Source organism: Lepidochelys kempii, chromosome 1 (assembly GCF_965140285.1).
Source record: "Lepidochelys kempii isolate rLepKem1 chromosome 1, rLepKem1.hap1, whole genome shotgun sequence".
NCBI lineage: Eukaryota > Metazoa > Chordata > Testudines > Cheloniidae > Lepidochelys > Lepidochelys kempii.
Window position 1 is genome coordinate 187,684,588 of NC_136380.1, and position 16,216 is coordinate 187,700,803.

The following is a 16,216-nucleotide window of genomic DNA, read 5'->3' on the forward strand; positions in this document are numbered from 1 at the left end:
TAATCTGTGTGTACAACTAGAGAAAAGGTTAGCAGCTACTCAGACCTCTTAATCTAGGCAAACCCTTCTATAAAAATGCCAGAGTGTTTAAGATGTCTATACTAGGTGCTAAGTGTTTCACAACATGTTAATTAAAAGGTGTTCTTGATTTTTTTGTTTTTTTCCCCCCCAAGGCTTTTGTACACAAGAAATTTATTCCAGAATAAGATAAGGTGTGAATTTAAAGCACAATAGCTGTTCTGGAATAGCTCCCCATGTGGATGAGTTTATTCTGGAATCAGAGTGTCCATGGGGAAATCTATTCTGCAATAGCTATTCCAGTCAATTTTCCTGTATAGACAAGCCCTTAGACTAGGGGTTCTCAAACTTCATTGCACTGCGACCCCCTTTTGACAACAAAAATTACTTCATGACTCCCGGAGGGGGGACTGAATCATGAGCCTGCCTGAGCCCCAGTGGGTGCAGGGGAGGACAAAGCCTGAGCACCACCGCTCTGGGCTGGGGGACTAAAGCTGAAGCTCAAGGGCTTTAGCCCCAGGCAAGGGACCTGCTATGTGAGCCCTGCCACCCAGGGCTGAAGCCCTCGAGCTTTGGCTTTGGCCCTGGGCAGTGGGGCTCAGGCTTCAGCCCTGGGCCCCAGCAAGTCTAAGCCAGCCCTGATGACCCCATTCAAAGGGGTTCACGACCCACAGTTTGAGAACCGCTGTCTTAGACTAAAATAGGGAGCTGAGGACGAGTTTTACTCTCCTTCAGTCTGTCTACTGTACTCTAAGAGCTCGTGGCAGGAAGTGCCTTTCTGTATTGGTGTTGGACTTAATTACATATATATATATATATTCAGACGTGTTTCTCACTGCAGAGAGTCACTTTCTAGTTTGATAAAATTGCTATCTTCCCACTGTCTCTTGTCTGGCTCTTATTCCTTGTCTTACAAAGCTCCATGTCCCATGTGGCATATTAGATCTAATTTAAGACACTGGAGACCTCAGTCTTGTGGGACTCTCCTCTTCCTCCTCACCCCTCTAGTACAGTTAGTACACTATTCCATGTTATAAATTAAATTAACAAAATATTCTGCCCCCACATTTTAAATTACAAAAGTTTGCAGCACATTGACAATAACAGTAACTATGAGTATGTCTACACTGCCCAGGTTACAGCACGGCTGCAGCTGTGCTGTGACATGGGCAGTGTAGTCACACTATCGCCAGGGGAGAGCTCTCCCGGCGATTTAAAAAATAACCACCTCAAATGAGGGGTAGTAGCTTTATCTCCGGGAGCGCTATCTATACTGGTGCTTTTCAGCGCTAAAACTTTTGTTGCTCGGGGGGTGTTTTTTCACATCCCTGAACGACTAAAGTTTTAGAGCTGAAGTGGCAGTGTAGACACAGAAATCATTAACATTCCAAAGGGAAAGCTAGAGGTGTTGCTACCTGGGTAGGGAACACTTGAACTTTTTAGGTGTAGAGAAAGTTCTGGGAAGTGGCTTTGTTTGGTTTAAGGGTGGTAAGTAAGGCTTTTAGTACATCCTCATCATTGTATCCACTCATTGTACTCCACATCTGAACATAGCCATTATATGAAGAACATATCCTCATATCTCAATGTCTATACTTTGACCCGTTAACTTTTTACCTCCAATTGGGGATATTGCAGATTATGTATTCCTTACGCCACCCGATCCTAAACCAAACTTTGCACCCCTTGATAATCTGTACGTTATTCCCTGATAACCAGAAACTTCTATGCTTAAACTCTGTACCATTTTCTTTTTATTTTAACATCATCTTAATAAAATTATTACAGTAGGGATGAGTTTCTTTCAGAAGGTCAGAGGGGATTTTGAACTTAATTCCCCTTTTTCCTCATCTATTTCAGCAAACCTAACAGCAACTAGCTGTACCCCATCTCTTACCCCAATATTTGTCACTGCCTCCAGAAATGAGACACATTTGCTTGAATGTGTTCGTTAAAATGATTTACATTGAAGTGAATGTTGACATTTAAATGGTTATCAAACTTAAGGGTTGATGCCCTTTAAATGAATGGGACAGTTCACACCGCTGAGAGCTATTGTGTCAGGCTATCTGTGGGCTTGTGCAGATCTCATTGCATTGGCTTAAACTCTTCACATTTTTAAGGTTATCTGTGTTGCAATAAAGGCTAGGGGCTTATACAAAACTTTCCAAATCTGAGTGGCCCTACTTCCAGAGGAGCTGAGCACCTGCAGTTCCATTGATCTACATGGTAGCTGTGGGTACACAGCACCTCATTTGTCTAGTTTTTTTGGATGTTTATTTCTAACTCTAACTTCACGTTGTAGAAGTGCTCTCTCAGGATAGCCCACTGTCTACCTTACCAGTCAGTACCCAGGAAATCCAGATGTTTTCTGCATCTGGTTCTCTAAATGTTCAGACAGTTGGATAATTCAAGTTCACTTTCACTGTACTGTCCTTTCCTTCCCAGATCTGTGTTGCATCATGTCAAACTATGTATTGTCTCAAGTACCCACTCCCTCCTCCTCCTCCTCCTAGTTGTTTCATAGTATTTCACTCCATCCTCCTAGTTATGGCTATTTTGCCATCACCATTATTTGGATGAGAGAGAGAAGCATCCATTCTTGAGTGCAAAAATTTTCTGTTGTCTGAATAACTTCCACATTAGCATAAGAAATAGCCATATTGGGTCATACCAATGGTCAGTCTAGCCCAGGATCCTGTCTCTGACAATGGCCAGGGCCAGATGCTTCAGAGGGAATGAACAGAACAGGGCAGTTTCAAGTGATCCATCTCCTGTTGTCCAGTCCCAGCTTCTGGTAATTGGAGGTTTAGGGACACCGGAGCATGGCATTGTATCCCTGATCATCTAGGGCTAATAGATGGAGTGCTCGCACGTGCACGCGCTCTCTCTCTCCCCTCCCACCTCTATCAATGGGGGAAGATGGGGGGGAATCCTCCAGCCTACCTGGTGGTCTGGATTCCAACATATTTGACAGGCAAATTAGAAGGCAAATACCTTCTGTTACAGAACTATGCCAAATACAGTGAATAGTCAGCACCTTTGAATACTGAGCTCCTGTATCCTGGGTTTGCAAACTCTTTTCTGGTCATGCAGAAGCAGCATTGGCTCTAAAACTTGCTTGCAACTTCACACACACACTCAGGCTAAGTCTACACCACCACTTATATCTGCAAAATTTATGTCGCTCAGGGGTGTGACTATTCCACCCCCGCCCCCAGCGACATAAATTACATTGGCATAAGCGCTAGTGTGCACAGCGATATGTTGGCAGGAGAGCTTGTCCTGCTGACATAACTACCATTGCTTGTTGTGGGTGGATTAATTATGTCAATGGGAGAGCTCTCTCCTGTGAGCATAGAGTGGCTACACGAGAGATCTTACAGTGGCACAGCTGCATCTGTACAACTGCACTGTTGTAAGCTCTCTTGTGTAGACATAGCCTCAGTTCTTCTCCCCTGAGACACGTTTTTAATTTGGCTCTACAGATCAAAACCAAATAGTATTTCACTAATGATTAGTACGTAATACTACATGAAGATGCACAAACAGCCAGTACACAGGTGCATCAGACACTTACAGAAACTGTTTTGTCTGTAATGTGTTATTCAGTCCAATACTTAATTTAGAGCTGGAGCTTAAAGTTGTAGAACATTTATTTAGCATCTTTTTAAGGAATCTAGGAGCATATCCCCATTGCAGTCGTTGTAGCTGTCTGACCCCTTTACCTGGTGTCAGAGCAGCGGAGATGCTGGCCAGAGTGGTCGCTTTTGGAACTGTGGGACATCCTCCAGAGGCCAAAAGGTGTTTACACAGGTAGAACGTGTCTTCACTTTCACAACAGTGCAAAAAGAACAGCAGAAAGAGCTGTATGCCTCTCATGAAGTTTGGTTTTCTTTTTGCAGTAAAACTTCTGAGTTTCACCGCAAAAAGTTATTAACAAGTGTAGACACTTGGTTTTAGCGCAAAAAAGGGACTTTTTGCCCTTTAAATGGCAAGTGTAGACATAGCCTTAGTGACATAAATTTTTTTCCCAGTGGGGCAAAGTCAGTCACTTCCTCTTAGTTCTCATTAGGACTGGAAGTGTGACTGAGGCCTGGTCTGTGCTTAAAAGTGAGGTTGACATAGCTAAGTCAGTCGAGGTCTGAAAAATCCACCCCCTGACCGACATAGCTACGTTGACCTGCCTGTGGTGTAGATGCAACTATTGTTGCTTCTGTCGACAAAGTCACCATTATTCAGGGAGGCGGTGTTCCTACACTGAAAAACCTCTTCAGTTGGTTTAGGCTTTGTCTACGCTTCAGGGTTATACCTGTGTAGCTGTGGTGACGTAGCTCTGCTGGTATAGTCTCTGTAGCGTAGGTGCACTCTGATAGTGCAAACTCTGTTGTGCTGAGACCACTTCTCAGGTGACTGTACCATCCTCAGCCTTGTATCCAGGGGCCTCATTTGCTATCTGGTAAGGGGGGCAGTTTCATCCCCATACCTTTGCTTGCTCCCCCAGGCTTTCCAAATGGGTCTCTGCTCCACTTTTTGCCCCCTCCCCCAACTTTGTAGGCTATAATACAATCACATATAAAGTTTTTATGCTGATTCAACTTCCCTCCCTTCCCCTTTAAATTTTCTGAAATGACGCCCCTGCTTGTATCTAACTCACTCAGAAAGTGCAATATCCTAGCACTGTAGAGAAGTAGTTTTGCTGAATTCAATTTCCCACCCTTTTGCCTGCTTCTCAGATACCTGCTTTTGGGATATGGAGCACTCCAGTCCCAACCCCATCCCACTCTGCACTTCACATTCCTGCAGGTTGTGTTTCAGGAAGCACAGGTGTTCGTGGTGAACCTATGGGTTTCAGCAGAGCATTCAGTACCTCTGTTCTGAAGCTTCATGTGCATTGCTGCTCTCTGGGGCACTGAAACAAAATTGTTTGGCAGTGTCTGTCAAGTTCTTTGGCGTGAACCACAAACTACATATGAGGATTCCCTCATTGATCACTGAAGTGCAGCTGTCTGAACACGATAGTAGTTTAGCAGAACAGGTTAGCTCACGGAGAATACTAAATCTATTTAAAACCGCAAGAGAATGAGATGAGATGTTTTGGTCAGAACACAATTTGAGGACCTGCACAAGGCCTGATATTGCTACTCAAGGGCCAGGGGAGCCTTGATGACCCCCATGGTCAGATCTTCTGTTTTAAAACCAAGCTAAGGCACTGGGTCAGTACTGAGGGAGGTGCACCAACTACTGAGTCATCACTAGCTGCAGCATTTAAGTGGTCCTTGTCACTTTATCATAGGATTGATCCGGTTGCTTACTTAGCTGGTGAATAGTGACTACATCATATCACACTGTGGCTGCAGGCTAGAACTCATTCACTCTACTTGCGGAACTGATCTTCCAGTGTTCCAAAAGGGAAGTTGTACTGAGGATTTGAAGGTCTGCAGTTATAGTGCATAAAGTGAACTCTATCACTTAACGGCAATCTGTAGCACCGTCTGGTGCTTAAAAAATTAAACCCTAGCTTGCATCTGACTGAGCTACCTATCTTCATCATAGCTTTCTGTGTCTGTTGAGGAAACTCTGTTACATTTCAGAACTGTGGATCCTTCCTTGCATTCTTCACACGCCAGCCAATCCAGTTAAAATGAGCCCCTATGCTGCATGGTACACTGGGGTTGCAAGTAAGGTGACACACCAGATTTCTTGTATAGGTGAAGGCTCAGTCCACTTGCTTTGGGATTTCACTAGCTATCAGAGACTGTGCATTTGCTGTCTCTGTATTCTCACAGGAGACCCTGCAGCAGGGAGAGGGAAGTGCAGCGCTTTCTTAAAAGCACTGATTCTGTGTTTTGTCTCTCTGTCCTCAGGGCCCAGTCATTTATGCGCAATTAGATCACTCCGGCGGGCGACACAGCGACAAGATTAACAAGTCAGAATCCGTGGTTTATGCTGACATTCGGAAGAACTGAGGAGATCCCACCATATCCAAAGCAAAACAAAAATTCAAACTGGAATGGCTTGAATCAAATGTGACCCAGAGAACTCACATGTGGCCTTTGATGCCTAGGCTAGGACCAATGCATGTGAATACAGAGAGATATATATGTGTTGTGTGTAAATAGTCTATTTAATCGTACAGAAGTGAGACCAGTGTTGCATGTTGAGATGCAGTAAGAATTCTGCTTATAAATGGCCAATATTGTTTTTTTGTATCTAGGATAAGGGGAGAAAAAGTGAAAATGCATAACATGGCAATTTTTAAGTATTTTTTGTCTCAATCATTAATGGAGAAACTGGAAGGTGCTAGGGGATTCTAGATTTACCTGATTGTTTTTCAACAGGGTTTTTCCTTTTTTGAAGGGATGGATATGAGGAAGGTAGTTTCTGTAAGATATTTCCTCTTCTCCAATCTATACAAATTGACTGCCACCTCATCTTACTTATACAATTAGACCTCTTTGCTCAGAAAAACCCTCCCCATCTGCATGGGAGAAGGAAGAGCTAAGCTATAAAGGGTCTGGTAAATTTAGCCATTTAAAATGTCTACCCTTCACCCCTTTAAATATGTGAGAACTTTACATTTCTATAACGGTGACATTGCTCATAGATTAATAGATTTTATGGCCAGAAGGGACCATTATTAGCTCATCTAGTCTGACCTCCTGTATATCACAGGCCATAGAATTTCATATAGTTACTCCTGTATTGAGCCCATATATTGTTAGAGCTTAAAGCCAGTCCCTTAGAACACAGGGACTGTGTTGGCCCAGTGGGGTTTGTGCAGTGATAATAAAACCCAACTTTTCATAAGTAAGCAAAGGGGGCATCTAGGAAGCTTCATATCTGGGTAACTTGCTTCAGTTAAATCCTGATGTCCCCTTCCCTGGGACAGCCTGCTTCCAGTGAAACCTGCTGGGTAGTTTGTCCACTTGTAGCAGGAAGCAGGGGCTCTTCTGGAGAGAGATGACATTGCACTTTGTGGAAAAGGAAAAGTGATAAAACTTTACTTGCAATAATCTGCCTATACTGTCTTTCCCTGAAGCTAGTTTAGAGTAAGGGGGGGAACTGTGATGAATGGGACCATCACAAGCCTGCTGCTATAAGAGGACAGGGCCATCCTTGGTTCCACTGTCACTGACTCTTACTAAAGTCCCATCTCCTGTGATCTGCTAAAACAGGAAAAATTGAGTAATACAGGAAGCATGCAGCCCCACCTATATCACTGACATTGTGGCTAGCTTGCTTCTTTGGGAATCTCCCCTGTGACCTGTTTAGTCTAGTTGAAGGCATGTGAGCTGGACCCACACTGGAGAGATTCATTTCAAGGTTTTAGATCCTCTTTGTTCTTCCCTTGCTTATATTTCCAAAGGTTCGTTGAGTCCTTCTGGAAGGAAACAAGCTGCCTCTTGTGTGTAGTGAATTGCAGGCATCATGACCTGAGATCTTGTCTGAGCTTGAGTAAGGACGGTGAGCTTTTGGATTTATGGGAACATAACCAACATTCCATGGCTGGAATAGACAGCTTCTATGATGTGGCTGTCTTAAAGCTGTAGCCAGAAAGACTTGATGCAATATGGGACTGAAACTATTAAGAACTTACTCTCCCTTGACTTGCTTTAACTTTGAAGCTTGTTTATCAGGAACAGTAACCTGTGTTAATGGAAGTGGATTGATTCTGACTGAGGGCTTGGCTACACTGGCAAGTTAGAGCACATTAAAGCAGCCCTGGGCGCTCTAACTCCTGACGCGTCCACACTGGCCAGGCATGTAGAGCGCCTGGACTCTGCAGCTGGAGCGCTTCTGGTAATCCACCTCCACAAGAAGTGGAAAGCTTGCTGCGTCCTGGCTGAAATGCCCGGGTATCAGTGTGAACGAGCTGTTGCATTACTGTGCTGTGATTGGTCTCTGGAAATGTCCCATCATCCTCTGAAGTCAAGTGGCCACTCTTCTCATTGTTTTGGAATCAGCTGCGGGTATGTGGCTATCCCCTTTCAAAGCTCTGTTTCTGACAGCCAGCATGCTTATCTGGTCCGGAACAAAGCAAATCATTACTGTGGAATGCTGCAGTTGTGGGGAAGGGGGTCTGCCGCTGTCTGAACTTACAAGACAGCATGCTGACATGCTCTCAGCCCCCCCAAAACCCACTCTCCCCCCACATACACACAACACACTTCCTGTCACACTCCACTCCCTCTCCCCCCATTTGAAAAGCACGTTGCAGCCACTTGCATGCTGGGATAGCTACCACAATGCACTGCTCTTTGTGGCGTTGTAAGAGCTGCTAATGTGGCCACGCCACTGCGCTTGCAGCTGACGGTGTGAACACATGGCAGCATTTTCCCTGCTGCTGTCTCTGAGGGCTGGTTTAACTCCCAGTGCTCTACATCTGCAAGTGTAGTCATGTCCTGAGTGTGTTGTCTTCAAGTTTCACTCAGTTCAGAGGAATTCATGATTGCCTTGTGGCTAATGAGATCAGACCAGAGACCTGATCAGTTTTAACCCTATACTTTTAGCCAATGGAGCATGCAGTTTCCTCTTGATTCCCTGCCACTAACCCAGGTCTTTGTCAGTTAAAAGGAAATACAAAATTTAAAGGGCTTTTAAAATTCCTCCAGGTTTGCTGCCCTTGTCCATCTCTGGCCCTGCTGAGGTTTGTGCTGTGTAGGACTACTTCTGATGAATGCCTAGTGCTAAGTAGGAGAAGGCAGGCTTGTAGCACAGCTCAGGGATAAGCAGAATCCCTTTCAGGGTAAAACAGATGTAAAAACTGAAATGGGGATGAGGCTAGCAGTTAATACTTTGTGACTAGGCTTGGAAGGATTAGATTTTTATTGGTAAATGTCAAAACGTTGATTTCACTGTACATGCAGAAACTGACGCATAAATATTTCTATCGATAATTGAAATTTAGAGGTAGGCAAAGTAAGAAAAATGCTGCTTGAGAACTTATTGGTTTGATTTAAGGCTATATACTTTGTATATTTTGACATATGATGTTGACAGTTTGTGTGCTATGGTTATAATGCTTTAACCTTTTAGATCTCAACATCTACTGTCATTAAATAATTGTCTGGTCCCTCAATTTCCCACAACTGTGAAAGTTTACACTGAAAAAATGCTTACAACCCATAATTGTGCGCAACTTTGAAAATTTAAATTGATAAAAATTGAAAAAGATGCTTAAAAATAAGCATGGATATTGTCCATCAAAATGATAAAGAATAAAAAATAGAATTCTGCCAAGCTGGTGTAGAAGTGTTACAGCTCAAAACCTCCCTGTCCCTTCCCTTCCCATGTAAAGAAATATAACCTGGGGGTTGCTCTACACTGGGAATTTACCTTGGCATAGCTACATCTCTCAGGGGTGTGAAAAATCCACCCCCCTGTGAGATGTAGCTATGCTGACCTAACCCTCCTCGGTGTAGACAGAATTCTTCCATTGACCTAGCTACCACTTCTTAGGGAGGTGAACGACCTATGCTGATGGGAGAACCGAGTGTTTATACTGAAGCGCTACAGCAGTGCAGATGCAGCTGTGCCACTGTAGTGATTAAAGTGTAGCCGTACCTTGAATGAAGCTATAGTGAAATTCCAGGTTATGGTCTGATCCTATTAGCCCATTTTGAAAGCTGTAAAACTGAATGAATTGGCTGCATTCTTCTCCTCCCCACCGCCCCTTTCTGTACGGCAGTCAGTTACTCAGGGCTTGTCTACACTATGGAGACTGTACCAGCAGAGCTATGCCAGCATGACCTTGTAGTGAAAGCACAGCCTACGATGATAGAAGGGGTTTTTCTGCTGGAGTAGAAACACCACCTCCCCCAACGATGAAAGCATTGATTTGTCAATGTAGCTGTCTCAACGGTGGGGGTTAGGTCAGCTTAGCTTTGTTGGATGGGGTGTGTTTTTTTTCGCATCCCTGACTGACATAGCTGGGTCGACCCAACTTTTAAGTCCTGATCTGCACTTCAGATGTAGATTGACCTAACTGCATTGACCAGAGGTGTGAAAAATTAATCGCCCTGAATGCTGTAGTTAAGCCAACCTAACTCCCGCCGTAGGTGCAGTTCGTCTTCTGTCGATGTAGGAAGCATCTACACTAAGGCACTGGAGCTGTGCCGCTGTAGCACCCATACCGTAGACATGCCCTACGTGTAGACCAAGGCTAAGACAGCTGTGTTGTCCCAAGGGCTGTTATAATGGAGGCAACTCTTAAATAACGAGCTGAGGTGAGTTCCATGGGAATTACATTGTATCCAGCATGGCCAATTCTTTATAAATTTTGTCTTTACCACTCAGGGCATAATACCTCACAGCACAGAAACTAGAGTCGGTACCACATACAATTTTCTACTTGTCAGGAGAACTCCTTCTCCCACTATAACTGACCTTGTACTCACTGCAGACAAAGACACATACCCTTTGGGATTGCCGCCTCAGCTCTGTCTGCTACAGGAACTGGCTCCTTTTTGAGAGCAAGGCTTGGATGCTATCACTTCTGTTTTGCTTGTCTTTCCCCTCAGAAAACATGCTGCTGCTCCTCCTCACTAGAACTGAAAAGCTGGCAAAGCAGCAAAATTCTATTTCAACAACTCAGGCCTTTTAACCCTTAGTTGCCTGCCAGCAAATGAGCATATAGGAGCAGCATCCAGAGTGCTGGTGTTGCTACTTGCTAACTCGAGTGTCTAGTGAATGAATTGGCAGCTGTATTCTTCTCCACATCTTATCTCCACCACCCCTTTCCATGCGTAGGTCAGTGTTTGACTGCAGTTCTCCAGGGCAGATAACCCAGGGTTGAGGGGGTAGGACAAGGGTATTTTAGGTTGTGTTTGGAGGAGCTGTTACGTTGAGAGCCTTCCCACAGTAACCGTGATCCCTGTTGGTGCGTAAGGCCTAGTCTATGCCTGGAGTACTCTGTGTTTTGCAGAGTTCTACTGGCATTTCAGTTTATGATTAGAGAAACTGGAATTAGGCTTTTTATTTGTCTTTTAAAATTCCAGAGTTGTTTGGGTAAGTGTGTGTGTGTGTGTGTGTGTACATGAAACTTAAAGGCTTCATTTCCCTAGAGAGCGGACTGTTGAGGTGGTGGGGTGAAGAACCATATGATCTCAAACATAAATGCCCCGGAACCTGTTTTAAACCTTGCTTGGCGTTTACATTATTCTCGTATCTGTCTAGGACCTTTAAAACCAGGATTTTTCTCTTATGTTTATGGGGGAGGGGTTCGAGGAGTATTTTTCCCTCTTGAAAATGAATCTGTGGTCAGAGATCTGGGGAAGTATCTGACATGGCTGGGGTTGCAGTCATCTTCCCATCATACCAGCATCGAGGTCTTGGCACATTGTATGATAAAGGCCACCAGAATGCATCGAATCATAGAAATGCTGGGCTGGAAGGGATCTCAAGTAGTCATCCAGTCCAGCCCCCGGTCTGAGGCAGGACTAAGTGATGGAGATCCCTAAATCATAAACTACTTTGCTCAGACTTTATTCCATTGTGTGGGTTGTTTTTTTGTTTTTGGTTTGTTTTTCTATTTTTTTAAAGGCCTCCCTCCTCCTTCTCCTCAAACACAAGCAATCCCTTTTATTTTTAAGGTATTTCTGCACTTTCTAAAACTGGAATTTAAGTTGAATAAAGTTTCTTGCCTTCTGGGGTGAATATGCTGTGCAGTCTGGTCTCCCGCCCCTCCCCAAAGCAGCCACAACATGGAGTATTAGAGAGACTTTGACAGGGAGACAGGAGCTTTTGGTTCTTATTCCTGCATATCTTCTTCCTGTATCTTCCTAAACGGGGGAGTAAAGCCCACTCCTCACTAAGAGGATAGCACACCAGGATCCTGCCTGGTTTTGGGGGTGGAGGAAGCAGGACAAACACCTATAAAATGGGTGTATAATTATTGTGGGAGGGAGCCAGGTGTATACTGCGTGGCCTCACTCAAGTTAAGGGTATGGAGAGCCGGGGATAGCAACTGTGCTTTGTGCTTTGCTTGGACAGATTCTTTTGATTTGGATACTAAAATCATACTGTAATTTTTCTTGACTGATTTTAATGTTTTCTATTGTAATCTTGTGACTATTTTAATACACTTTTTTCCATTACTGGTCTGTTGTGGTCTGTTGCACAAGTCATATCTGGTTGGGGATGGGATAGGGGAGGGGAGACTGGAATACACAAGCCTCCTTCCTTGCACCTTAGAGACAAAACAAAGATGACATTTTCCACTCATCTGACACAAGCCACCAATATCCAAATACTGCATGGCTGGAGAACCTTTCACCGGGGGATCTTGGCATGTAAGCTGCACAATTCCCCTGTGAGGCAGGTAAGTGAGGTTATTTCCCTTATCGACCTATGGAGGTGCAGGAAAGGGTAAAGAGGCTTGTCCAAGGCTTCTCAGCAAGTCAGTAGCAGAGTTGAGAATAAGAACCCAGGGGAGGGGTCTTCCAGTTCCCTGTGTCACTAACCCACCGCACTGTGAAGCTGCCTTTGCAGAATGCTGTTTTCATCAGTCTTGAAAAGTATCTAGACCAATCCTGTTAGACAAAGGCTTCCTGTTGGAAGAGAAAATGCTTTCCCTAACCTGCCACTGAACAAACAGTAATTGTTGCACTTGGCAAAACAGATCTATTGGTCTGCTTAAAGATCTGACCAGAGATATTTGTGACAGAGATGGCAACTTCCTGCCATATCCTTGGGAGACCTTACTGAATGAAATGTCTTTTGAGGTACATTGTATTAAATGAATGATTTATGCCATGGTGGTAACAAAGTGTTAAGTGCTTTTTCCTAGGGAATATCTAGGTGAATACTAATTCCTTTCCTCTGGTTATGCAAAACCTTTTGAAACTATGCCCTGAGGAGTGAGCCATTGACTGCTGATCACCTGTTACATGAGGCCATGATCAAAAGCCTTCCGTCTAATTCACTGTGGATGGGCATAACCAGGACCTAGAACTTTTTAGGTTTCTGCTTAAAGTTCCGTGGCCCTCATTAAGAGTAGGGGTTTGTCCACTTTCCTTAGCCATTGAGAGTAGGCTGTGTATCCTCCCACCTTACCTGTGCTGGCTATATTTCAGGGATGGGGATTGCCATGTACTTATAGTCTGTAAAGTACTTGGGATGAAAGGCGCTGTGTATATTGAGGAAGGGATGTGGTTAAAGGAGGAGACTGAATCAGGAGATCAGGGTTCTGTTTTGGCTGTCATCAAGTCACTTGCTCAAGGTCACATAGCCTCTGTACCTCAGTTCATCTACTCAAAGCATGTAGCCACTAACCCATGGCAGATGCCTTCACCATGCCACTATATGGGAGGAAAGGGATATTTTAAAAACCCCTCTGGGTTTCCTAGTGAATCATGTCTTTTCTGACAAAATTTCTTGTGGCTGAGATTATCTTGTCTTGGGCACTTTGTATTATCACAGTTTGATCGTTTGTCAATTTTTTGTAAGTTTTTTAACAGCTGCTGTTTTCTATCCCATCTTCAGGGAATGGCTGGCATCTCAGATACCAGAAACTTGCAAATGCTGACTTCTTAAGGGTGATCACTGTACTTCAGACATGTTAGGGGCTTACTTGAAAGCTTTGAGATCTTGAAATGAAAGGTGTTATAGAAAGGCAAAGTGTTGAATTATCACTTTCTAGTGACGTGCTGCTAATATTTTTAAGAGGCTCCAACAAAAGTCCCCCATCCTACCTTAGTCTGTTTCTAAATTCTGTACTAAAAGTATTCAGAGGTGGGACTGAAGGATCTTCTCGTTCCCCCACACTCCTAAAGGAAACCTCACAACCGTAACCAAGAGGGAGGCACTACATTTGGCAAACGGTTTATTTTGCTGGAACCATTCCCATTCTTTTCCTGAAAACACAGTGCAATGATGGTCACACTTCAGCTTGTAACTGGAAACAATAGACAGCTGGAGCAAATCTAGTTCATTTTGAAAGTAAAAAGTGTCTCTCCAGAGATACAGTTGAATGTCAGTGAAATGTCTGTGGGAAGGATGGTTCAGCAATAATCAGAGGTGGAAAGTGATCGGAGCCTTGTCTTGATGGGCAAAAAGGGAGTGTTTCAATTGTTAGCTTAACACCTGAAGTCCTTTAAATTGTTATGTTGGAGGTTTAATTTCCAACTTGGGTAGACATATCCATGCCAGTTCTGATTGAGCTAGTGTACTAGACATAGAAGTGTAGCTGCAGTGGTCTGAGCAGTGGGCCGGGCTAACTGCCCCAAATATGATCCTCTCAGAGACCTTAGGTACCTACTGGAGGTGACTAGTTCATCCTTCCACCATTTTAGTGTACTAGCTTGATTGGTTAGCATGGGTACATCTACCCAAGCTGGAAATTACACCTCCAGCTCAAGTGTAGACATGCCATTAGAGGCAGGCTAACACATTTGAAGCTATTATCGGTATCTATGTTTTAACCTAGGTCACAATATGGCCAGCGAACACTGCTTAAACACGGTAGCCTGCAACCTACTGGGGCTCTTCAGTTGTGTTAGGGCTAATCATATGTTTGCCCTTCCTTAATTTTAGCAGAACTATAACACAAGGGGTGGGAAGAACCTCCCTCAGCATCTTGCTGATCTACTAAAGCTAAAAATGCCATATTGCCAACTCAAGGGATGTGATCATATTACTTGATACTGACTTTTTTCCTAAAAGCCCCAACTCCCAGGGTCCTGTATCTCACTTTAAAATATATTTGTAGCCCCTGTAGTTGTGGAGGAAAACCTGGCGATATAAACTTCTAAAGGCTCAAAAAGTAAAGGCAAATACTTCTCCCACCTTCCTCCCTAAAATTGGCTGAAAACTGTAGGAATCTTTTGAATATTTGAGAATACTTAATGTCTGCACTGAAGTTTTTCCTAATATGTAATCTAAATCTCCTTTATTGCAGGTTAAGCCTGTTAGAACTTATCCTATCTTCAGTAGACCTGGAGAATAATTGATGACCATCCTCTTTGTAACTAGAAGACAAAGGGGATGGGAAGAACCTACTGCAGCATCTCACTGATGTATTAAAGCTAAAAATGCTGTATGATAAGCATCCTCTTTGTAACAGCCCTTAACATATTTGAAGGTTATCAGGTCCCCCCCTTAGCCCCTTCTCCCCTCAAGACTGCTTTTTTTAATAGGTCAGGTCTCTCCAATTTGTCTCTACATCTTTCTTAAAGTACAGCATCCAGAACTGGACACAGTATTCCAGCTGAGGTCCCATCAGTGCTGAGTAGAGCAGACAGCTACCTTCTGTCTCTCACATACAACACTACTGTTAATACCCCTCAGAATGCTTTTTTGCAGCTGCATCACATTGTTGATTCGTATTCAATTTGTAATCTGTTATAACCAATATATCCTTTTCAGCAGTACTACCCCTTAGTGTATGATGGATAATAATTTTGTAGTTGTGCATTTGATTTTTCCTTTTTAAGTGAAGTACTTTGCACTTGTCGTTATTGAATTTTATCTTGTTGAATTCAGATCAATTCTCCAATTTGTCAAGGTCATTTTGAATTCTAATCCTGTCCTCCAAAATGCTTGAAATCTCTCCCAGCTTGGTGTCATCTGAAAGTTTTATAAGCATACTCTCTACTCCTTTATCCAAGTCATTAATGAAAATATTGAATAGTACCAGACCCAGGACTGACATCTGTAGTACTGCACTAGATATGCCCCTCCAGTTTGATAGCAAACTACTCCAAGTATAGTCTTTCAACCAGTTGTGCACCCACCTTATAGTATTTTCATATAGACGGTGTTTCCCTAGTTTGCTTTTGAGAATGTCATGTGGGACTGTCAAATGGTTTACTAAAATCAAGGTACATCATGTTTACTGCTTCCCCCTATCCACTAGATCAGTAACCTGTAGAAGAAAATTAGGTTGGTTTGGCATGATTTGTTCTTGACAAATCCACACTGGCTATTTCTTACACCCCTATTATTCTCTAGGTCAGGGGTGGCCAAACTTACTGGCCCTCTGAGCCACATATGACAATCATCAGAAGTTCGAGAGCCAGGGCACATCTGCCGGGAGCCGGGGTTGTGGTTTCAACCCACTCCTGCTGAAGCCCTGAACCCTGGCAGGTACGCCCTGCATGGCTGAAGCCCTGCGACCCCCCTCTCCGCTGGGCAGAAGCCCCTACCACACCACCCTGCTGCAAGGTGGAGGTCCTGAGCTTCCCCTTCAGTCTGGTAG

At 43.8% G+C, this 16,216-nt stretch overlaps 1 protein-coding gene across 4 annotated transcripts in view; it reads left to right on the top strand.

Moving 5' to 3' along the window:
- Nucleotides 1-16,216, top strand: part of LOC140895389 (DDB1- and CUL4-associated factor 6) — a 247,164-nt gene that overhangs the window by 44,730 nt on the left and 186,218 nt on the right. Inside the window, exon 6 of one of the 4 annotated variants that reach the window (XM_073305007.1) lies at nucleotides 5,886-12,116. The exons of the other annotated variants lie outside the window; for them this stretch is intronic. Coding sequence (XP_073161108.1) covers nucleotides 5,886-5,987 — 102 coding nt within the window. The 3' untranslated portion in view covers nucleotides 5,988-12,116. Of the gene's footprint in view, nucleotides 1-5,885; nucleotides 12,117-16,216 lie in introns of those variants that run through there. 4 annotated transcript variants of the gene reach the window in all.